The sequence below is a fragment of the Megachile rotundata genome, chromosome 4 (assembly GCF_050947335.1).
Source record: "Megachile rotundata isolate GNS110a chromosome 4, iyMegRotu1, whole genome shotgun sequence".
Taxonomy (NCBI): domain Eukaryota; kingdom Metazoa; phylum Arthropoda; class Insecta; order Hymenoptera; family Megachilidae; genus Megachile; species Megachile rotundata.
In genome coordinates, this window is record NC_134986.1 from 10344671 (window position 1) to 10370325 (window position 25655).

The following is a 25655-nucleotide window of genomic DNA, read 5'->3' on the forward strand; positions in this document are numbered from 1 at the left end:
AAATATCAAAACTTCAAACTCCATTAGCAGCACACATTCAGTTTCATTACCACAAACTAATATAACATACAAATAAACAACTCCTAAAACCAAACAAACTACAGCCATTTCATCAGCATCAAATATCAACACCATAAATGCTCAAATATTTCAAACACTCTCTCAAACTCCATGAAATGACTATCGCATCATTTTATTGTTAAAAAGAGCTACTTGACATTTGCATAAAAATCCTCCCAAATCTTCCTTACCATCACACAGTACCTAGTAATTTCCCTCAAAATAGTCCTCCGTATCTAGTGATTTCTCGCGTCGCGTTGTCAGCCATGCTCAACTAGCTTGTATATTTTGTGGAGGTTACTACGTGGTTCCTGTTAGTACATGTTTTGATACCTTAATGCCATTGACGTGTGTTATTTCAGCAAAATATGTGGTGTGTATAACCTAAAAAAACGGTGTTCGCTTAGACCTTAAAGAAGAAGTCTATTCAGGGTTAACTGTCGACGTGTAAAATGGCGTGGTTCGGTGACGGATTGCCTAGCTTGTCGAATTTAAAGGGACAGCTGACAAGTTTCACCAAGGAAGTATTATCAGACGGAATAGTAGAAGAAATAGGTGTGTACGATTTTCTTTAAATCATTTAATCACCGGGAATCGTTGTTTAACCTCGCGTTGTATAGGTTACTGACGACTGTCAATATAAGGGTCTGTTTTACCGACCGCGCAACGGACATTTGGCGGGAAATTCAAATCGCGTTCGCGCGTTTTTCATTCAATTTGTAAATGTATTCAATCTTTTTCACAGACGAACGATCGAAAGCGTTGAAAGAAGCGAATCAAAAGTGCGTCGAATTGCAAGAAATACTGAATTCGAAGGATGCTGAAGTAAGTATACTTCCATTACTATTTTGTGTTTTTGTTAGAATTTTTTTTATATTTTATGTATCAAGTTTGTTGGAGTTTTTAAATATGTCGATTAATCGTATCGACGTTTTACTGTAAATTCCCTACGCAGATGTCGACTACGATAAGGACTAAGTTAATGTACGACAGTCGGAAATTATTTTAACAGATGCTGCTTTCCATAATAAACGGGATTGAGTGTAATGCAAACACGTTTACCTTATCTCCTATAACACCAACCCCGAATCCTTTCAACCCTCGGCAAGGGGCGATAGAAGGCTGCCTCTTATTGCTCCGACTATCGATCATACGTTATACACGATAATTCTGTACCGGTGATGGGCAGATTAAGGGCCCATCGAACGGCTTATGGGCAACCGACACGTATTGAATCCTTATTCCTCAAACTTCAAATGTTCTATTTTAGAAATTTGAAATTTTAATCAATTGATTGAAAAATTTCAAAATTTACTCCTCGATTTCATTTATATATTTATTGTTCTTTCAAGCTTTAAATTTTTAATTCACAAATTTAGATGTGACTAATGTACAAATTTACAAAGTTACAAATGTCGAATATGCAAATTTACAAATTTACAAAGTTACAAATGTTGAGTATCCAAATTTACAAATTTACAAAGTTACAAAAGTCAAATATGCAAATTTACAAATTTAGAAATATCGAACGTATAAATTTACAAATGTAGAAATGTTGAATGTGAAAATTTAGAAATGTGAATTTACAAATTTTCTGACCACGAAATTTGCAAACTGAAATATTTCAAATCTACAATTTTAAGAATTGCAAAAATTAGAACTCTAAAAATACAGAAATTTCTTAATTTTCAAGTCACAGATTTGATTGAAAAATTACAAATCTGTGATTCAAAAATAAAAAATTTAAAGATATGGAAACCTTGTGTCTTCAAAATTAAAATTATCAGGATATCAAATAGAAAACTTGACTATCCCTATCTCCAAATGCCCTAACGCGCCTTTAGGGCATCTCCCGGGCAAAATTCTTCTATCGTTATAACCGAAGCATTTGATCGTGCTTCTTTCATAAACGTAACTTGTTTCGACCTTCGAACGCGCAATTGTTCCAACGTTGCAAAAATAGTTCTGCGAGCGGGTCATTAAAGTCTTGCATGGTCACGTCGTTCCGGTTTGTTATCGCGAACAATTTGTGGACGCATAAGAGACCGAAAGCGCGCGCCACATTTGCCCTGGTGTGCTTTTGTGGTAAACCACTCTTCTGTTGTTCCACGAACCGATAGATAGCGATATCAATGCCTTTGGTAGACGTTTAACAATGCTTTTGTCTCACCCTCTAGAAACCCGTATGCCTATAACGTTACGGTATTAATGCGCAACGATTGACTTTTACCACCCTCCCTTAGGTGTGTGTTTGCACGAAACACGACCGTTCGTAAACTGATCAACGACATTAAGTCGAGAGAGTTTTAAAAAGGGTGGAATTTATAGGACGCTGTTATAAATCACATGGTGGAGAACGGAAATCGGTAATGGCTTTAAGTCATCATCTGTCTGACACAAAATGAATAATACTTCTTAATGTAATTATAACTGAGATATAAAGTAAGATATTTGAAAATTTACGTTTCGTTTATTTAATTAAAATATTTAAATTACCATTTGATGTGATAAATTAGGTATTGAGGAAATTAGGTAGTAGGAAATTAGGTGTTGCGAAATTAGGTATTGGGAAATTTAGGAATTGGGGACTTGGGTATTGGGAATTCAGAAATTGAGAATTTTGGGTTTTGGAAATTTTGGGATTTGGGAATTTTGGAATTTTGGAAGTTTGGAATTTGGGAATTTTGGGATTTGGGAATTTGGGAATTTTGGGATTTGGGAATTTTGGGATTTGGGAATTTTGGGATTTGGGAATTTTGGGATTTGGGAATTTTGGGATTTGGGAATTTTGGGATTTGGGAATTTTGAGATTTGAGAATTTTGGGATTGGGGACTTGGGTATTAGGGAATTTCGGGATTGAGAAATTATGTAACTGGGAATTATGGAATTGGGGAATTTTGGGATTTGGGAATTATGGAATTGGGGAATTATGGAATTGGGAAATTATGGAATTGGAAAATTATGGAATTGGGGAATTATGGAATTGGGGAATTATGGAATTGGGAATTATGGAATTGGGAATTATGGAATTGGGAAATTATGGAATTGGAAAATTATGGAATTGGGGAATTATGGAATTTGGAATTATGGAATTGGGAATTATGGAATTGGGAAATTATGGAATTGGGGAATTATGGAATTGGGAATTATGGAATTGGGAATTATGGAATTGGGAATTATGGAATTGGGAATTATGGAATTGGGGAATTATGGAATTGGAGAATTTTGGGATTGGGGAATTATGGAATTGTGAAATTATGGAATTGGGAATTATGGAATTGGGGAATTATGGAATTGGGGAATTATGGAATTGGGGAATTATGGAATTGGGGAATTTTGGGATTTGAGAATTCAGGGTTTGGGGAATTTAGAAATTGGGAAATTAGGTATTAGGAAATTTAAAAATTGTAAAATTTCCTAATTTATTTTATAAATCTAGAAATTGCTACATTTAAAAATTTATAAATTTGAAAGTGCAAAATTAAAAAATTTAATAAACCTTGACGGGTAAATTTCATTCGCGTTATAATTGAATGCTATTCAGTAAATTAAGTGAATATTCACTGCAGTCCTTGAACCATAGACAATGAGATGCGTTTTTACTTTCTAGTTTGAAAAAATTTGTCAAGGACAACGTTATCCATGTCATCTTTGTTGTATAAAATTATATCTCACACTAATTGAGCATTCGATACACTTAACTAAATGTATTTTATAAAAGTCAAATCAATCTTCATGTGCGCAGTCGGTACAAAAACGTAACAGATAATGGCGGTTAGGTAATGGCTAAGCAGGTATTAACTGATAAAATTAAAAGTGCTGTAGCTAAATAGATTGTATTTGGTTCAAGTTTATTGCAGTTCTTTTATAATATATTTAAATGCAATTGTAAAGGTTTTTAAAATTAGTATTTATATGTTATGCACTTAAACTGACGTTCATAACAAAACTGAAGTAAATTTGGAAAGTGAAATAAATTTGTTTTTAAATTAATAGGAATGACTTAGCTAAAATAGTTCAATGATATATTTGAAAGTGCTGTAGGTACTAAAGACATAAATAATATTTGCATATTTTGAATATTAAATTTTTAAAATAATAAAATAGAATATTATTTTGAAATAGTAAAACCACATAGAAATTTTTCTACAAAAAAATTAGAAATTCTTTCAAGTCATAAGAAACAGATATTGCACACATCTGGTAAGTTGGTGCACTAGACAAGATTGCTTTCATCTGCCAACCCACCAGACGCGCACAAGTAATTGTATAAAGTGTTACTCAAAAAAATTCAACGTCAAGTATTCGCAAAGTTAAGGAATAAATTTATCTACCCTCGTAGGCGACCATAGTTGTTCAAACTTTCGAGCATCTGTTAATCGCGTTATCAACCTGCTGGAATCGTAATATCGTTTTCCAATATTAACGTTGGATATCTGCGCCATGTTCCTGGAATATAAACCATAGACTATGGCAAACACTTTTGATGGGACGCTACATGGTCAAGATGTCCATCATTTTCTATGCACCCGTTTGCTTTCGAATCGTTAGGAAATTTCCAAATTTAACTTGTTGTGAAATGATGAAATTTGGAAATGTGAATTTGGAAATGTAGGGAGTGGGGATTTGGAGAATGGGGATTTAGTGATTGGAGATTTAGGGATTGGGGATTTAGGGATTGGGGATTTAGGGATTGGGGATTTAGGGATTGGGGATTTAGGGATTGGGGATTTAGGGATTGGGGATTTAGGGATTGGGGATTTAGGGATTGGGGATTTAGGGATTGGGGATTTAGGGATTGGGGATTTAGGGATTGGGGATTTAGGGATTGGGGATTTAGGGATTGGGGATTTAGGGATTGGGGATTTAGGGATTGGGAAATTGAAGAGTGGAAATTTAGGGATTGGGAATTTAAGGGTTGGAAATTTAGGAATTGGGGACTTGGGTATTGGGGAATTTTGGGATTGGGGAATTATGGAATTGGGGAATTTTGGGATTGGGGAATTATGGAATTGGGGAATTTTGGGATTGGGGAATTATGGAATTGGAAAATTATGGAATTGGAAAATTATGGAATAGGGAAAATATGGAATTCGGAAATTAAGTATTGGGAAAGTAGGTATTAGAAATTAAATATTAGAAATTTAGGAATTGAAAAATTTAGAAATTTGATAATTAAGAAATTTGGAAATTTAGAAATTTGTTAATTCAAAAATTTAAAAACTTAGAAATTGGAAATCTAGGGACGTGAGGGCTTAAAAATTTACCAGTTTCGTTTAACAAAGTTCGTAGATCGCCGTTCTCAGAATACGTGATTCTTGGAGCAGCAACGAAAAATCGGTATCTCGTATAAGGTGGGGGAAAAAAAATAAAAAAAGAACGTTGACATGGGGAACGCGGTAATCATGCTACAGACTTAAATATTGGTAACCATAATCAGAAGGAAGTCCGGTGGTACGCTGTGGGCATACGGACCGTACGATGTGCGTTTCTGTTTGCCTTCCTTATCTCAGGTTTGCGCTGCGATAACCGCCCTTCTCCTTTTCCAAACGTTATTTCTACCTATACGACACCGTCCTTTAATATGGACTCTCAAAGCAACCAAACTGAAATCATTTTCAACTTCAACCCGTCGTTCGAAACATTTTTAATAAAAGTTTTCGAGTGTTTCGATGTTTTTCGAAATTTAGGTTCTTCAGATTTTTGTGTCTTAGAATTTTCAGATTTTGGTTCGTAGATTTAGGCCCAATTTCTAAATTCTTTAGTTCTCTAATTTCCCCATAGTTAATTTCCCAATTCCTAATTCCACAATTCCACATTTCCCCAATTCCATAATTCCCCAATTCCACAATTCCCCAATTCCATAATTCCCAATTCCATAATTCCCCAATCCCAAAATTCCCCAATACTCAAGTCCCTTATCCCTAAATTCCCAAATCCAAATTTCCCCAATTTCATATTTCCCCAATTCCATAATTCTCCAATCCCAAAATTCCCAAATTCCATAATTCCCCAATTCCATAATTCTCCAATCCCAAAATTTCCAAATTCCAAAATTCCCCAATACCCAAGTCCCCTATCCCTAAATTCCCAAATCCCAAATTTCCCCAATTTCATATTTCCCCAATTCCATAATTCCTCAATTTCATAATTCTCCAATTCCATAATTCCCCATCCCAAAATTCCCAAATTCCCAAATCCCAAAATTCCCAAAATTCCCAAAATCCCCAAATCTCCAAAATCTCCATATCCCCAAAATCCCCAAATCCCCAAATACACCAAACTACACTTCACTAAATTCCCCAAAAGACTCAGTAATAATTTTTCTGCACAGATTTCGTTGCTACGTCGGCAGAACTGCGAGCTCCAGAAAACCGTCGTCGAATTGAACGCAAAACCAAAGGATTCGGTAAGTTAACAATATACACTTGAATTTTCTATAACTGCAGTTCAATCTACATTTCAAATAGCACTCTAAGCTGGTATGGAAATAGTAGTTCTTTTTCAAATCCACCTTTGCATATTCAGAGCTCGGATAATCATGAAACTGTTTACGTGTTCGTGACTAGCTAATAACACGTTCTCGTTCGATTAGGAAAATATGACGATGTTAAAATGGAGCATCACTTTTAAATAAATTGTTACCTGTGGTTATCTGTGATACGTATGGTTACAGTGATATTTTCTTATTCACTAAAATGACTGTAACTTCGAAAGAAAAATGAACCTCAAAGGAATCTATGTTTAACTGTTATTAAAATTATCAAAAACATTTCTTTTCTGATTATTATTCCATAGTTATTGGATTATTGTTCCATAGTTCAATGGTTATTTACAATGCAGTAATTTATGCAATTTTTTTTAAAAATAAATTTAAAGAAACTTTAAATGAAGTTATAGAAAGAATATTTTAATTGTTATTCCATTATCTTCATTCTTTTAATTATTTTCTATAAATTGAAAATTCTGTATTTTCACGAAATAAAGTATTTCTGTGAAAAAGTTATGCAACGGATTATTTTGTAAACAATTATAACGAGTTGAAGTAAAATGAACATAGCAATGTTTATAATTTATTATAGTAAAAATTATAATCGTAATGTTTACATAATAAACGTTTCGTTATGATATTCTTTCAGTGTACATATTTATTGCATATCCCACATATTTAGTTTTATATCTTCTATCTTATGTTTCTGCCTATGATCACATATTTTCCTATTTCTATATTATTATTTATCTTATTTTTATTACATATAGTATGCTATGATTATTATTATAATAGTGCATAAGCACATCACTGTACAGCTTACTGATTGTTCAAACTATATGTCATATTTATATATGATTATTATAATAGTGCATAAGCACCCAACAATGCAACTTGCTGATGAATCAATTTTCTTAATTGCGTCGACACAACGAAGATGCATCTATGGAAGTGTTTAAATAATATTTCCATGAACTTTCTTCCAACGTGTATAATAAACAGCTCGCGATCGGTTCTCTTTCAGGGACTGCTCGTTGTATATGCTGAGTAGCAGCTGATGAAGCAGATACAAAACTGCTAAACGTTTCTTTCCTCCTCGCATCTGCTGCGTTTCTCGTGCTCTAACGCTTCCACGCGTTGCCGCTAATATACAACTCTTAAAACCTTGCTAAGTACATTGACTTACAAACGTTCGTCGCACTCCAAAATAATCTCGTATCTCCTGCATTAGCAAACGGAGCCTTTGCGGCTGTTGCCACCTTTATTTGCGCGCATTTATATGCGCCAACTACATATTAAGTCGAGTATGAAACTTCACATATGTCGAAATGCTTCAAACGCGACAAATTTCGGTGTTTAATCTGGTTAGGTTAGGTTTTGTTCAATTATTGGATTAGGATACACTAGATTACATTACAATAGTTGTAATGAAGTTAGGTTGCATTAGAATAATTTAAAGGAGGTTAGGTTACATTACGATTGTTCAAATAAAGTTAGGTTGCATTAGAATAATTTAAAGAAGATTAGGTTACATTAGGATTGTTCAAATGACGTTAGGTTACATTAGAATAATTTAAAGGAGGTTAGGGTATATTAGGAGAATTCAAATGAGGTTAGGTTACAATAGAATAATTTTAAGAAGGTTAGTTTACATTAGGATATTTCAAATGAGGTTAGGTTACATTAGAATAATTTTAAGAAGGTTAGTTTACATTAGGATATTTCAAATGAGGCTAGGTCACAGTAGAATAATTTTAAGAAGGTTAGATTACATTAGAATAGTTTAAATGAAGTTAGGTTACATTAGAATAATTTTAAGGAGGGTAGGTTACATTACAATGATTTGAATAAGGTTAGGTTTGATTAGAATAGTTTAAACAAGGCTAGGATACATTAGAATAATTTAAATGAAGTTAGGTTTGATTAGGATAATTTAAATGAAGTTAGGTTACATTAGAACAATTTGAATGAAGTTAGATTAAGTTAGAATAGTTTAAATGAAGTTTAGTTACATTAAAATAATTTGAATGAAGGTAGGTTTGATTAAAATAGTTTAAATGAAGTCAGGTTAGGTTACAATAGTTTAAATGAAGTTTGGTAACATTAAAATAATTTTAATGAAGGTAGGTTTGATTAGAATAGTTTAAATAAAGTCAGGTTACATTAGAACAATTTGAATGAAGTTAGTTTATGTCAGAATAGTTTAAATGAAGTTTAGTTATATTAGAGTAATTTGAACGAAGTTAGGTTTGATTAGAACAGTTTAAAAAAGTCTCAATATTTATTGTTTATATTAAAAGAGTCTCTAAGAGTTATTTTAAGAATATTTTTCCAACATCCTCTCCTCTTTGCATAAAATCCAAAATAACCTAAATATTTACATATCCCCATTTAAATAATGCACCCTGCGCACTGTTTGTAAATCTCCGAACGACCATTCGAACGGGATTTGAAAGTAAAGAAAATAAAAATTGCACGAGAATTTCGCGTGTTTTTTAGGCGGTTGTCGGTCGCGTACCTTTTCGTTCCGAGTTGACGAGCGAACAGAGTTCCCTGAACCCTGTAACAACCGCGTATGCAGAAACAAGGGCCGTACAAAACGGTGGACGTTCGTAAAACGAGGAACAAAAAATGATGGCAACAATAAGCGTGCCACGAGGATCGGTTGCGGTTGCACGATCCATAAACCTTAGGCGTAGGTACCCTACGTTCGCGAAACATTTACCCTGTTAACGTTCGACGTACGATAAGTCCATTGTTAGGTCATCGCAATAATAACCCGCGATCGGGTGTCGTTAAATTGCTTGCCACGGTGCGTTATTAAGTTTCCAAAGTGACGCAAGCAATTGGAACTGCTATTATACTTTGAACGAGCTTCTTTATTGCAAAACGGGTGAATACCGAAATTAATTTGGTGTTTTAATTGTGGATTTGGGTAGTTCGGAGTAGGTGAAACTATGACGTGTGACGCAAACAGTGGAAACTACTTCTTCTTTGTTGTAAAACGGGTGTACAGAGAAATTAATTTGGTGGTTCAATGTGGATTTGGGAGTAGGTGAAACTATGACGCACGGTGTGACGCAAGTAGTTGAAATTGCTATTATGCTAAGAATGAGCTTGTATTTCTCCTTTATTGTAAACGTGTGAATACAGAAATTAATTTAGCGCTTTAATCATGGATATTTGGGAGTCTGAGGGTGAAACTATAACACAGTTTTAGGGTAGGTATGATGGTGCGCTGAATTATTGGTCTACTAACCCACTCTTGGATTCTAATTCATCCAATTATGAATATACGCACATAACAACTTGTGCATTCATTTATAAAAATTCAGATTGATTCACTTTGGATAAACCTTCTGATAATGAAGACCAAGTAACCATTAAACCAGTAAACTCAGAAAAAACTCGTGAGCTAAAAAGAACGTGTGAACCGAAAACTTGTGAATCCTCGTGCGAATCGACGATACGATAAAGATTGTTAGTGAAGGAAATAGGTGAAAAGGCCACTTCGATATTGCACCGTACAGCGATAGAAACGTTCACTAGGAATGCAAGATAAGCTCGATAACTATAGCCTCGCACTTTATTTCATATCTTGGACCAACAAAGGATAGGTCTAACCTCTCCCCGTTGTCGCAATGTAACGTTCAAGGCTTAAGGATCCTCCCTTTTCCCTCTTTTCGCTTCATTTTCCGAATTCCTTCCGGCACAGACGACCTGGAATATCTAGTTTGCTTTTTGACTTATGGAGGGATCTTAGGTTCTGTAGCTCTAAATGATATTCTAAATTTCTACGAGTGTGATGTTTCAAATTTTCGTTTTAAATTTCTTAAGATACAAGTTTTTAAACTACTAAATTGAACAAACTGTTTAACTTCCAAGTTCTTTAATTTTTTTTATTTCTTAAATTTCAACGTCTCTAAATTTTCAAGTCCAGTTATTAAAATTGTCAAATTTTAGAATTTTAGATGAAACCGTAAGAACATCGGTTCTATTATTTCGCTATAAACATTTGTGATACGAAGAGATTTGAATTTTACCGCCAATTTAGAGCAGCATGGCGGAGCAATCTCCTAGCATTCACTCAAATCGATAATAAATATATATTATCCGATTAAAACTAACTGTATTACTAATCAATTCCAGATGTAGCTCATTTATTTCCGCTCTTTAATTATTACCAAGAATTATTCAAGATTAAAACCTTGTCCCACATTTCCACTCGTATATTCATACCTTCTACCCTACTAAATACACAAGTCTCTTAAAATGACAATTAGGGCATGGATTAGAAAGGAAAACAAAAGGTATACCTTCCACGGGTTTTATGTAAGGAACACGGCACATTTTCCTAGGAAAAAAATGTAAAAAAGGCTTGGAAAGAAACAAAAGCCGAAGAACTTTCCCTAACACCGAATACCATCCTCCTTTGTGGTCGCTGTTAAGAAACACGTGTGGCTTCGACGCATTGTGTCATTCACGAGCCTCTGCACCGGATGTAGCTGATGACCCCTGACACCATGGCTTTTAATACCTAATCAGGTGGCAAAGTGTCACCACATTTCCACCGCTGGATCGTTGAACGACCAGATAAAAATTCGTCGTTAATGAGTCACGTTTTGTGGATTTACCTTTGTGACAATTTCAAAAATACTGGAATACTTTGTAAAATATTGCTACTAATTTGTTTATAGTACAGCTTGTAAATTAGAGACTGTAATTTGTAAAAAATTTAAAGTTGCAAAATTAATCGAATGACATTAGAAAAACTTATAATTTAAGACCATTACAAGTATCAAATGTTACTGACCACATCAAGTGTTATTACTTGCTGTAAAAACTCTGTAGTAAATAAAATTGAGTTGCTAAAATAATAGTTAATGGTGATGTGATTAAAATGCACGTTTATTGATCGCTAATAAATAGAAGCTTCGATCGAATTCTGTTTCGTTCAGCGATCAATAATTAATTCAAGCACGTTGAATATTTGATCGGAGGAAGATCGTTGGAAAACGCGTCGATCTGATTTAGCCGCCGCGTATGATCATTATTGTTTCATTTTCACCGATAACGTATCAGAACACGATAGGTCGCATAAAAGGGGTGCTTAATCCACGGGGTGATAGTGTCTATGACTACCCCCCTTCCCCCATGGATGGCTATAAATGTAGGTCGAACGAGCTTCCACTCTGCCTACGTGTCCATTGTCGATCTGTTCGTCTAATTAAGAAATTTGTCAGAAGGTCAGTAGAACTAATTTATATTCCTCTATATTCAAGCTTTTCGATGTTGGAGATAGGATTTGTGTGTACGGTGTTTGTAGTGCATTATAATATTCATTATTAGTGCAAACTTATAATAGCAAACTGGTAATTATGGTAATATAAGAGGTAATTTTCATGTTAATACGTTATGGAAACACTTTATGTACACATTTTAGTTGCTTTTTTTTTATTGATGAAGGTGAGAAATATTTTTTGTACCATCGCTTTGGAATAGTTTATGAGTCTTGATTATTTTGTTATGACTATGGTACAGTTCCTGAATTCTGGTATAAGACATTTTTCAAGACAAGAATTGCTCAAAATCATCCAATAAAATTAAAAAGATTTTGCCACACTTATAAGTGCAATTTACAAACAAAATCACCCATCACAAGATTTAGCATTAAAAAAAATCAGCCACAATTTACAAATGCAATTTATTAAAAAAATCACCCTCCGCAAGAATTGCTCAGTATTGTCTAATCAAATTAAACAAATTTTTCCACACTTAAGTGCAATTTACAAACAAAATCACCCACCGCAAAATTTACCGAGCAGTAAAAAAAATAAGTTAGCCATAATTAACAAGTGTAATTCATAAAAAAAATCGTGCATCACATATATCAAGAGAGAATAAACAAGAAGATAATTTTCTGCCTCCCCAAAAAGATCGCAAGAGGCTCGCGAACCTGTTCAACGAACTTGGATCACGAATGACGTACCAAGTTGGTTTCCAGTTCACGAAACTCGCCTCTCTCGTCAAACAGTGCTCTTCCGGCGAAAAAAGGAATTCCTCGTAGGTGGGCTCGGGCCCACGAAAAATATGACGTCGTCCCGTGGTTCGGCAGGGAGGGGCTGAAGGGGGAGAAGAAGCTCGAGGAGGGCAATCCTCCGATTACCATAATGTCACCGGTAATGTACCTTTTCCACTCTGGTTTCCTTCAGCTGCGCCCGCAGCGGTTCTGTTCGCATGGGGGCCGATAAAAATGTCCTGTCGTTAACAGCGACGCGTTGTACATTCGTACGCAAACGTGTCCCCAACGGAAAAGGCGGCAGAGCTAGCCTAATTACATTATTCATGACCGTGTCCACGGTGTTTCTCGTCCGAGCGGTGAGTTTCGCCCGGTAGACGTTCTTTTTTTACTTTTTTTAGAATCTTTGAGTGACCCAAAAGTGACCCTTTAAGGTTCCTTGATTTTTAGACCTTTTTATTCATTAGCTCGAGGTTTGGGAGATGGGCTAGATATGGTTGAGATGTGGATGGTAATTTTTGAGTTGATTTGGAGATTTGCACTCGATTTGGATATTCATAGTTACCTTTTGTCGGGACTTGGAGATTTTGGAATTTGGAAGTCTGAGAATTTGGAAATTTTGCAAAGTAACTTGAAGATTTATGTATGTGTAAATTTGCAAGTTTGACGATCTGAAAATTCGCAAAACTTATACCTTGAAAATTTGTAAATTTGGGAGCTCGACTTGGAAATCTGCAAAGTTGAGACCTAAAAAATTTGCAAATTTCTGACTCTGAGAATTTTTGAAGTAAACTTGAAAATTTCTAAATTCCTAAATCAAAGATCCACAAATCTACAAATCTACAAATCCCTAAATCCACAAATCCATAAATCTGCGAACCCAAAAATCCATAAATCCCTAAATCCACAAATCCATAAATCTGCGAACCCAAAAATCCACAAATCCATAAATCTGCGAACCCAGAAATCCGCAAGTCTAACCGAAAAAAAATTTGAAAATTGCTCTAAAACCGCGAGAAAGAGGTAGGGGCGTGTTCCCCTAACCGCCCCCACCACAGAACGAAGCCTACGTTGCACCTGAGTGTACAGAACGAATGCGCTTGCATTGGTATCTTTGATATCTGCGCTGTTGCGTACCGTTTGTGTGTCAGCGGTGGAACACGGCCTCTTGCTGCGTTGTGCCCTCCACTCCATGGAGGAGGGTAGCTAGGTGGCAGGAGGAGGAGAAAGAGTGGTGGCGAAAGAACAGTCGCTTCTCGACGGTCGGACGGTGAACGTGTCCAGCGCGGGTGTCCTCCGGCTATCAAGGTTCGCGCCACGCCATGGACTTTCGTGTTTTTTCCGTTGCACAGGAATCTTTCGAAGGATCTACCTAACCGTCTATCTCTGAAACTATTGATACAAGTAAGAGAATTTATTGTTTAAAACGGAACTTCATTTAGCTACCTGTTGGACATGGGTCATATTAATTTTTGAAGGAAATAGGGTTCAGTAGATAGACTAGAGACTCTGGATGGATTTGGTGAAGAATTTCAGAGCATGTATATGTTTATGTAATAGGAGATTTGATTTTATATAGGAGATTTATATGAGAGATTTTTGGAATAGGACTTGGTGAAGTAGTGCTTGCAGAATAGTTCTGAAATCAAGTTTAAAGTTTGGAGAAAATATGTAGAATTCGAACCTGAAAAATTAATATTGTATCACATTTGTTCAGTAGTAGATTTGATGGTGATTTGATGAATATAGAATATATAGCTAGTGAAGGATTTAATTATTTGAACAGAGTAGTACTAGGTAGAGCCACGTTTGGGTACTGCGGTTGCTAACATTGATTCTGAAATTAGATTTAAATTTTGATGGAAATATATAGAGTTCGAACCTGAGAAATTAATGTTGTATCATACTTGTTCAGCAGCAGACTTGATGGTGATTCGATGCATATAGAGTATGCAGCTAGTGAAGGGTTTAATTATTTGAACAGACTAGTACTAGGTAGAGCCACGTTTGGGTACTGTGGTTGCTCAAATTGATTCTGAAATTACATTTAAATTTTGGAGGAAATATATAGAATTCGAAGCTGAGAAATTAATATTGTATCATATTTGTTCAGCAGCAGACTTGATGGTGATTCGATGAATATAGAGTATGCAGCTAGTGAAGGATTTAATGATTTGAACAGACTAGTACTAGGTAGAACCAAGTTTGGGTACATGACAATTTCAAATGACATTGAACAATGTGATAGTAATGAACAATAAAATGGTGCATTTAGAGCACTAATGCATGACCTTTGCTTAGATACTTGCTAAAGTCGCTTGAACTAATATCAACCCTTAACCAACAACTTTCTACATCTACATCATACGTACCTAATTATTTCTACAAAGTTAAGAGAAACAAAGAAAGTCAAAATGTCAATCTTATTTTGCATTCAGATCCTAGATAGTGAATATTAAAACTGATCTCAAAATTGAATTGGGGTAAAAATACGAGTTTGATTTGTATCATATATGGAACCACATATGAACCGCAGAGAATGACACGATACAGTAAAATCGGGAATTCAATCGACTGTTCAATTTGTTTGGCCATTTCAGCTAGAAAATATTTTGATATGATATAATTTTAAATATTAAAACAGTTTGTATTTTTAAAACTACCACATACAGTTCTACATTAGCTCTGCAAATGTTAGCGTTAATAAAAGTTGAACTTCAGAGTTTTAATCGAAATGGTTCATAAAAGTCGTGACGTATCTATTCGACGAAGAATTTGCCGATGATGCTTGGATTTAGCAGTCCGCGTACGTGCACGCACGTAGAGGGCACAGATATCTGACATAGACGATACTGTTCGAGCTGATTAGAAAACGAATCGAAACACATCGCAGTTGGATTATCGTAGCTAGCTGTACATAATATTTGTAACGTTCGATAAGATTCGTGTTACAATGTTACGTATCGTTGATTCGACGGGCTGCTAAACGACACAGGAGATATTGCGATCGAATTTACCTACGCTATATTAGATTTCGTTTGACAGTGTTTTAACGGAGTGTGATCGTGCCTCGTTCTAATAACAGTACGCAATATTGCGGTATACTTAATTATACCGTAATTTATCGTTGGGAGGCTGAGATAGGTGGATCGAATGACCGCGAATGTGCTCCCGGGCACCGCAGGGCACCGGAGGGCATGGGAGGGGTAGTGAAATGATAGAGGGGCATAGAAGGAGGTGATAGAGGGGTTTAGAATTTTTCTTTAGGGTTATGAAATTTTTAGGATTTTGATATTTGGGGATTTGAGATGATCAAGAGTTGGAAATATGAGAATTTAGAAATTTGAAGTTTGGAAAATTTGAAAATATGAAACCTGGAAAATTTGGAAATTTGAAGATTGGAAAATTTGAAAATATGAAACCTTGAAAATTTGGAAATTTGAGGATTGGAAAATTTGAAAATTTAAAAACTTGAAAACGAAAATTTAAAAATTTTTAAATTAAAAAATTTTTAAATTTAAAAATTTGAAATTATAAGAAGCTGTATATTACCAAGCTTGAAAATACATCAAGAAAATGAACAAATTTAATAACACCAATATAAATTCAATAATTCACAAAATCACGAATATACAACACAAATCCACAAACTCTTACCTTCAGAAATTAAGAAACAAAAAAATTTTAAATTAAAAATGAAAACTTGTAAACCTTGTTTGACGATAAATAAGTATATAACACAGGCAAGTTAGCAATTACAAAAACAAAAGTCTACAGTATTTAACAAATTACAAAAGTTAGCACAAGATCTAAACTGGTCGTGGCAAACTTTTCAAGCACACTTGATTTGAACTATTTATTAACACTTGCGTCGAGACGCTTCCTTGCTTTGAACTTCTATCTTCTTCTTCTTCTTCTTCTTCCTCTTCGATGAACATCGAGCAAAAGCATCCTCCAACAAGGAGGATTTGCAGAAAAGTCGTTCGTGGAACGATAACGAGCCAAAAAGGTTCACTCTCGTGATATTTGCACGAATGTACACTCTGGTATAACATGAGACGTCTTTTGAATGAGGATGAATATATGATGTTTATAAGTATTTATTTCTCAATTTTTAGATTTTTAAATCCTCGAGTTTCAGAATTTTAGTATTTCAGAATTTATTAATTTCCAAATTTGTGAGTTCTTAAATTTCTAAATCCTCAAATTCCTAAACTGGTGGATTTCCAAATCTTTCATTCCCTAAATTTTCATATTTCTAAACCCCCAAATCCCTATATTTCCAAATTTCTAAATTCCCAAATCCCCAAATTTCTAAATCCCCAAATTCCTAAATTTCCAAATTTCTAAATCCCCAAATCCCTAAATTTCCAAATTTCTAAATTCCCAAATACCTAAACTCCAAATCCGTAAATTTCCAAATTTCTGAATCCATAAATCCCTGAATTTCCAAATTTCCAAATTCCCAAATACCTAAATTTCCAAATTTCTAAATTCCCAAATACCTAAATCCCAAATCCCTAAATTTCCAAATTTCTAAATCCATAAATCCCTAAATTTCCAAATTTCTAAATCCATAAATCCCTAAATTTCCAAATTTCTAAATTACCAAATACCTAAATCTCCAAATCCCTAAATTTCCAATTTTCTAAATCCATAAATCCCTAAACTTCCAAATTTCTAAATCCCCAAATTCCTAAATTTTCAAATTTCTAAATCCACAAATTCCTAACCTATTAAACTTAAAAATTCCCAAATTCCCAAATTTCCAAATTATCAAAATTTTGTAAAATTTAAAATTCGCAACCGCAGTGACTAAAAACGAACGATTTTAAAGGAGCGAACGATCTCTCTCCCCTTGTTTGTCACATTTCCCCTCAGAATGCCAGAGTTACTCTCGACTGTACATGGTATTATACGTTTGTTCAGGCTTTTCACGAGTTCTGAAAATCGCTTTCGCGACAGGATTTTGTCGCGTTACAATGCTCGCCGTGCAATAATCTTCTTCTGTTACACAGCCACGAGCGGATTAACATTCGGTGTGCAAACGACTCCGCGAAACGATTTTCCGCAAACGTGTTTCGAAAGGATTTCTCGCGAACGAACGCGTAATTATTTCGGAAATTAACTCTTTTATCCGTCAATTGAATCGTTTATATTCTTATAGATTTCAGAGCAGAAATCGAAACTGTTTCTGATAATGTAACATGGCGTGATTTTAATATTGAACAAAAAACCTGGTCAAATGGTTCATGGATTTCTTATGTTATGTTAAATAATTGCGAATGCTATTCTTGAAATTTAAATTAAGTTTTATGTAATACGAGATGTGGGATTGATGTGTGTATTGATTTTACTCATTGATAAGTGATATTATAATAATGATGAATAGTTGGTAATAATTAATAGGAATATTGATGACTATTAACTGATTATTATTATGCAATGAACAAAATAATTATTTATTAATAAAGATTGTTCAATAACTAATACTGATAATTTATTAATTGATAAAAGAATCAATTATTGATCAATAATTCACATTAATTAAATACATCTCTATATTCTATATGAATTTTTTAATTAGTCCAATAAAATTCTGCACTAAATATTTTTTTCATCTGCTGCATTATCAACGTAACATTACACATGAAATATTTGTAACGTTACAAATATTATTTTTAACCTGCGTACAAAAAGTCGCTACCCTTGTTCCACATAAAATATCGTTACGAATGTCTATTTGTACAAAAGAGTTTTCGAGAACGTAAAAAATTATGAAAAAAGAACGAGCACACGTAAAAGCGAGCACGCTATCGTTGCAGATAATGGACGAAGGACGAATTTACCTATACGTTACTTAACGAATGCGTCGAACACCTGCGACGTTCATTCGCGTGTGTAGTTTCGAAAGCCATACTAATCATTTTACAAAATAGCAAGATTTTTCAAATAAACATGCATAATATATACAAGTATATCTATTGTTAATATTAGCTTTCGTACATCAATTTTACACCATTGAAAAGCTAGAAAAGAGAGATACTAAAATTACTCCACATAACTTTATATTTGGTCCACATATTTTGTCTACATAACTTTAAATTTTAAGCACATTACTGAAATGATTATTAGAAATAACTTATAAAGAAATGACAGACTATGTATCACTAGAAAGTACAAATGAATGTTACAGAAAAATGACAGAATATTTATTAGAAATTTACTGATGAATGTGCAGATTTAAACTGATCTTTGGCCGCCATATTTGTGCGCATGCGCTGACCGCTCACGCTGTGCGCATGCGCACTTCGAAATACCGCGTCGTTCGTACTTCCTCAATTCACTCAACTTGTATATTTAAATTGTTCTCTGTCTCTCTCTAACAAGTAGTTTTCTTAACAAGAGTCTCTTGTATCAAGAGTAATTGTCTCTTTATTGATATTTCTATCTGAAAATTCAATCTAAAACATCCTGTATTCCACAAAAGTCGTCGGTGTTGCTTGACGAAATTCGCGATGCATTTTATTCGAGGGTTCATTGTTCCCCTACAGTAAATAGAAATGAACAGTTGAATAATCTCCGTTACAAAATCTGTTTTACCACACGTGTTGCTCGCGTAAAAAAATAATTTTCTGGTCGATTTAAGAAACCTTTCTAAAAGTGTGACTAATCGTGAGATTGTGATATCGTACGATCGACAGATTACGGCACAGCCTAATTTATCAACGGTTTATATAGGCGTACACATTACTTCGATCAAGCCGATACCGGAGTTTTTATGACACGAAACCTATAGCATTCTAGTTATCGTGTAATGAAAAATGAATTTAAAATTAACGCTCGCCGAGCGAGGAAGTCGATGCAAATGCAACCTGCGGTGTCGAAGAGGTTAATCTTGCTCTTCTTTTCCCGCTGAACATTGTTCCTTGCACCGTTTCAAATAATTAATCGAATTTTTATTCAATTTACCACTAATTGACGTTTCAGTTGTAACGAAATTTCCTTCAATTAAGAATTAATTATCTCGTTCCATTCCTAAGTGAAGTGGGAATTTAACTTTGAAATTTTTCAAACTGAGAAATTATTTCAATATTGATCGAAAGTTCCGATTAAAAATACAAGACTTTAGAAAAAAATTTCTATTTTAATTCCGTAATTCAAAGTTTTTATTTAAATCCTTTATGGTATTTCTGTTATTAATGTATTTCTTATTCTGATCAAAGATTAATTTATCAAGGTTAATTTATTAAACTGAATATTTATACGTTTCATAAAATTGTTCCATAATTTATTGAATCACAATAAGATGAACCCTGAACAGAAGTTTTCAATCCGCAATCATAAGCTGATAATCTGATCACAGATTAGGTCTCTTTAATCAAAATCGTTCCATGAGTCACGTCTTAGAATAAATTTTTCGTAATAAAATAAGTTAGAAGTATCGACAGACTCGTTCGACCATAATGAGCGATAGAAACGAGCCGAAGAAAAAGCGATAATGATAAACCGTGTTACACGTAACACGTGTGCATTACCTCCAGCTAATTAAATCGATTCTTGTTTCTTGTACTTTAACCTTAAAGAAAACGGTGTCTGAATCCTTGGTATATAGTATGCAGTGTGTAATTGCGCGACACGTTTCAAGCATGGATACATATTGTGATATTTGCAAAATGTTGATTCATCGAGGCATTAATTATCCGCCGTTAATATTTTACGAGAACGTTTTCCGGCCGTCGAAAATATCGAAACGAGAGCACGAGAGAGAATTCAGAATGAAAAGGAAAAATTCTTGAACGATTCCAGGACGTGAAAAAAAAATAAAAATATATCTGCCGAGGTGCAGACGGTATCAAGGTCTGCGTTCACCGATCGAATTACGTAATGCTTACGAGTTTCCAGAACTACCGTATGCACTTCTTTATAGTTTACTGAAAATTCCGATCGAGTTTTCTTCGAGGTGCAATAGGACTCTTGTTTCGATGAACGAAAACAATGCCATTCTGATGCTGCTCAGAATTTTCGAGGGTCGACACTTTTCAAATGGAATTTGGGGAATTGGAACTTGTGTATATGGGAATTTAGAGGACGTGGAATTTTTTTATTTCGAATCCTTCTAATTCTGGTATTTGGAAATTCTGAGACTTTGAAGATTTGAATTTTCCAGTTTTGGAATTTTGAGACACTGGAATTTCGAGGTCTATGAATTCTGAGACTAAGGATTTGAAATTTTTTAATTTTCTAAGCTTGAAATCTTGGACCTATGAACCTTAAAATTTTAGACCCTTAATACTTGAAATCCTCAAATATTAAAACATTCCAAAGCGAATCCTCATCGTCAAATGACTCCTTCCCCAAAAATAAGCGGCAATTCATTGAAAGTAAAAAACCTCGAAATAATCAAAATCTCGCATCTCCCCTAAATCGGGACACCTTTTCGTCGAGCGAAACGTCCGTCACATCCGAATGAGAAATGAGCTTTGCACGATTCTGCGGTCGGGAACAAAGTGGACAAGAGGAGAAATAAAAAAAGGAAGAGAAATAAAACGATAAAAATATCCGCGAAGGTGCAAGCGTAATCAAGGTCCGACAATCCAAGTTGCGCAATAAAAGCATCACGCGATTGTCACGCTCCGCTCCGCAACATTCAAGCTGTGGTAGCTGTAACGAACTTAACGACGATTCCCAGATTTCTAGATTCGGAGTAACGATTCGGGTAAACGCAGAATTTAGTGCAATCCTTGTCTTTGATTCAATGCGCCATAATGCAACGTGTCTAGGCTTTACGTAAGTGACCGTGTGATGTCTTATGAACGCGTACAAAGTTCAGACGTTGAGAAAGAAGGAACATTTGCTGTGATTGACGGTAACGTGTTGCGATTGACATGTTAAATACTAGAGGGGTTAGGTTATTTTTAGGTTAGGCTAAATAGGGTTATTTTTAGGTTAGGCTAGATTAGGTTATTTTTAGGTTAGGATATGTTATGTTATTTTCAGGTTAGGTTAGCTTACGTTATTTTTAGGTTGGGCTAGATTGGGTTAGACTAGATTAGGTTATTTTTGGATTAAGCTGAGTTATGATATTTTCAAGTTAGGCTAGGTTTGATTATTTTTAGGTTAGCCTAGATTGGGTTATTTTTAGGTTAGACTAGATTCGGTTATTTTTGTGTTAGGCTAGGTAATGATATTTTCAAGTTAGGCTATGTTAGTTTATTTTTTAGTTAGGCTAGGTTATGTTATTTTTAGGTTATGATAGATTATGCTGTTTTCAAGTTAAGCTAGGTTAGGTTACTTTTAGGTTAGGCTTGATTAGGTTATCTTTGGGTTAGGCTAGGCTATTTTATTTTTGAGTTAGACTGGATTATGTTATTTTTAAATTAGGATAGGGTATGGTATTTTGAGGTAAGGCTAGGTTAGGTTGTTTTTAGGTTTTGTTAGGTTATGTTTTAGTTAGGGTGGGTTAGGTCATTTAGGTTACTTTTCCTTGTTTCAAAGCACTAGATACGCGGAACACACTATAGCATGACAGCACTATACGTTTTCATAAATTTGAAAATGACGCGTGCATAAGTGAAACGTGCTTCTGAATCTGGTCGGATGGTTCATGGGGAGAAACTCAGGCGTGAATTGAACGCACACAACCCATGGAATGCTGTAAACTCGAGTAAATTAACACCGTGATATTTTCACTTAACGAAAGGAGAGAGGAAAAGAAAAAGGAGAAGTGAAAAGAATTATGGCATTATTTGTTCGGAGGTGCTGACAACCGTTTCGTCGACTGGCTGAATGAAAAGTGCCAGGATGCATAACTTCGCAGCTGTTTTTATACGATCAGATAACGTTAATGTGCCATTATGAGAACGTAATCTTGAACACGAAGCTACCGTTCCGTTTGACGACGTTGAGAAGAAAATGACGAGGAAAATGAACGATTAAACCTTGAGTTTAATTGCTTTTTCGTTTGTACGCTTTGAGAAATGGCTAAACGATAGCGCAATTACGTGGATAAATATAGTTCAATGTGATTTTAGAGGTGTTAACTAGCAACGTTTACACGAAATCGGCAGATAATCGGCACAGAGGCGCACGTGTTAATTATGGAAATTAAATTAGAAACTCCGTGATCGAAAGTAACATTTCTGCATTTGAACAGTTCGTTGCGTGATTTCTTTTCAGAAAAATTATTTGCATCACGTGCGATATTACTCCCTTGATATCGTGTCCCATCGTGACCATAGCTGTTGAAATAAAACAAAGCTCATATTTTTGCCATGATTGAATTTCGAGCTTAATTTTAATTCCATACACATGACTCATATGCAAAATGTTCCTATTTGAACACTCTTTGTGTGTCGAACATTCTTTGGTCATTACAATAATAATTAAGTCGCTCTGACTCATGACAAAATTATAAGTTAAACAATTAACAAAATAATAGCTGAAAAAGAATTTTGTACTTGAAAATTTATAACTTTCTTTTATAAGAAAAATTGTGTAATAATTGCAAAAAATAGGATACGTTTTTGATCATTTTATTCAGTGCAGACATTTTTGTTTCACAAAATGAGAACTTTATGTTCAAACATTCTCGTTATGTAGAATGTTTGCGACAGAAGAGTTCAGGTTCCCCTTATTTCCGTGTACATTTGATTTTGCTAATTTTTCTAATATTAGCATTTAATGAAACATTCAAGGCAATCGATATCTCGCTCCAACGAAACGTACGAGCCATCAAGGTTCAAACATCGGCAAATAACATATGGTTAGTCTACGAATATTGTATGTTCAATTTTTCTGAAATTTTTATACGCAACAAATCTCAGTTTATGGTTAATCTTTTATAACATATAAAATACATTCATATGTATAGTAAATTATAAATAATATATACTATTTTAATTACTAACGTTAGGTATAAAAAATTAAAATAAATTTAGGATATGAAACAAGTAAATACCATGAAACAAATATTTATTTAATGCAACATAAAATACCACTGAATCTTAAAATGTCTTTCCCTCAAAAGTACAAAAAATAAACATAGAATATTTACTTTTAATATTATCACTACTCAAATATTTGTTCCCTATTATTAACCACTGAAACACCGACATAATTCCAGTAATTTAAAACGTTTTACTTTTAACGAAATATTAGCAGCGTTTTTATCAACTTCATGCAATCTTGTGTACAATATGAATAATACCTGTCAAGGTTGCTAATTCTAGAATATATCTAAAGTTTCACAGATAACGATTATCGTTGGTCGTTGAATTTTTGTTGTCGAACGGTTTAGATATGGAGTACACGGTTGTGGACAATTGATTAGAAACCTCTTTACCTAATATTTTTTTATATATTAATAACAAGCATACAAAATATTCCATTTTACAGAGATACAGATTAAGATTAAGTTGCTTGTATACAATTTTTAAAACCTTGAAATTCCCTGTCGAATATATTTTACGTTTTCATCGCTTTGAAATTTGACAAAGAAAAACTGCAAAAAAAAACTTTTTTTCTTTTTCTTTCTTTTTTTTTTTTAGCAAAAATACTTGCACCTAGGTATTTTATACACAGTCAAAAACTCTTGAAATTCTTTTTGAAGTTATATATATTTTTTATTATTCTTAACATCACATACACTACCGTCCATAAGTATCCGGACACTTGGTTTCGTTACATAAAACACAGTTGAACTTTGTACGAAAGGTATTTAGGGTTATCATATCATTTGTAATAATTATTATTATCTTTTTTGAGGTGTCATAACATAATAGAATTAATTTTTAAGTACAAATTATACAATGAGAGTGTGAAAGTAAAATTCATGTCCAGAAGTACAAAGTCCAAATTTGTGAATTCAATGAAAGGCTTTCGATTCTAAAAAAAATTTTAATTTCTACTGTGTTTCATTTCTATGGTGCAGAACGTATTCAGAGGGTTCTTCGATATGTTTCAAGTGTTTGTAAACTGTTGGTAGATGTTTAGGTTCCCTCAATGGAGATAAGAATGAAGGTAACGCAATGCACTCGACAGTTTCGGTTTAGTTCGTCTGTAGCTTCTTTTCCATCGAGATATGAGTTCCAAACGAGAATTATTAATCGAAAAACGTTCCAGTATTCTGACCTTCGCAGACAAAAAAATCGATTTTAGTTACTGTTGTAGATACTTGAATAACTTTCATGCAACGCGAATGCATATTTCGCTTGTGTCCGGATACTTATGGACGGTAGAGTATGTTATACTTATATGATGTCTATAAAATTGCACGTATGGTATTTATATTATATACATATTATATTATCTTTAAAATTATATACATTATACTTGTATTACATATATTGTTTATCTTTGAAATTATATGTTATACATATATGTTAATATATGAACATATATGTTATACCTATATGTATATACTATAACTTAATGTAATATGTAAAATTTCAAATACAACACAATATAATATTAAAAAAAAAACAATATATGTAACATAAGTATATAACATACAGTTTGTATATAGTAATATATGTAGTAATGTATATAGTATCAAAGATAGTACAATACATATAAAATACCATATATATAATACAAGTATAATGCATGTATAATAACGTACGTATAAATACGTGTTATTTGAAACGATGCATATTGCATTTTCGTAACTTTATGTAACACAGCCATTTGCATAGAAATTCATCGGTAGAAAAAGTTGCAAATCAATTGTCAGCGATTGTAAATGTGTCTACATATACACACATATCGCATATAGTCGCTAATAAACGTGCATGCGGAAAATGTGTCAATCGTCATTGACGAGTTTTGCAATCGTCCTCGTTATCGGGAAATAATGGTTTAGCCCGACTTCTATCCGCGAACCATCGTTTACGCTCGCTTAGAACGTTTCCATATGGAAATCTAAGATACAAAGGTTCGAAATTATCACGTAAACGTACCGCAATGTACCACTTATGCCGTTTCAATTTGCAGCTACCAGTGATTCCCTAACTCATAGCGTCATAGTATCCCCGGGCGCCATGATCGATTGGGGCTGCGAAATTGTATCGTACACAACTCTTCGA

The 25655-nt window shown here is 34.1% G+C and overlaps 1 protein-coding gene across 1 annotated transcript in view; it reads left to right on the top strand.

Annotated features, from left to right (window-relative positions):
- Nucleotides 1-327: 327 nt before the first annotated feature.
- The window catches only part of LOC100881350 (uncharacterized), a 51726-nt gene continuing 26398 nt past the window's right edge, over nt 328-25655 (top strand). The window contains exons 1-3 of the mRNA XM_003701658.3: nt 328-615; nt 806-885; nt 6396-6470. Of these exons, the coding sequence (XP_003701706.2) occupies nt 513-615; nt 806-885; nt 6396-6470 (258 nt within the window). The 5' untranslated portion in view covers nt 328-512. The remainder of the gene's footprint in view (nt 616-805; nt 886-6395; nt 6471-25655) is intronic.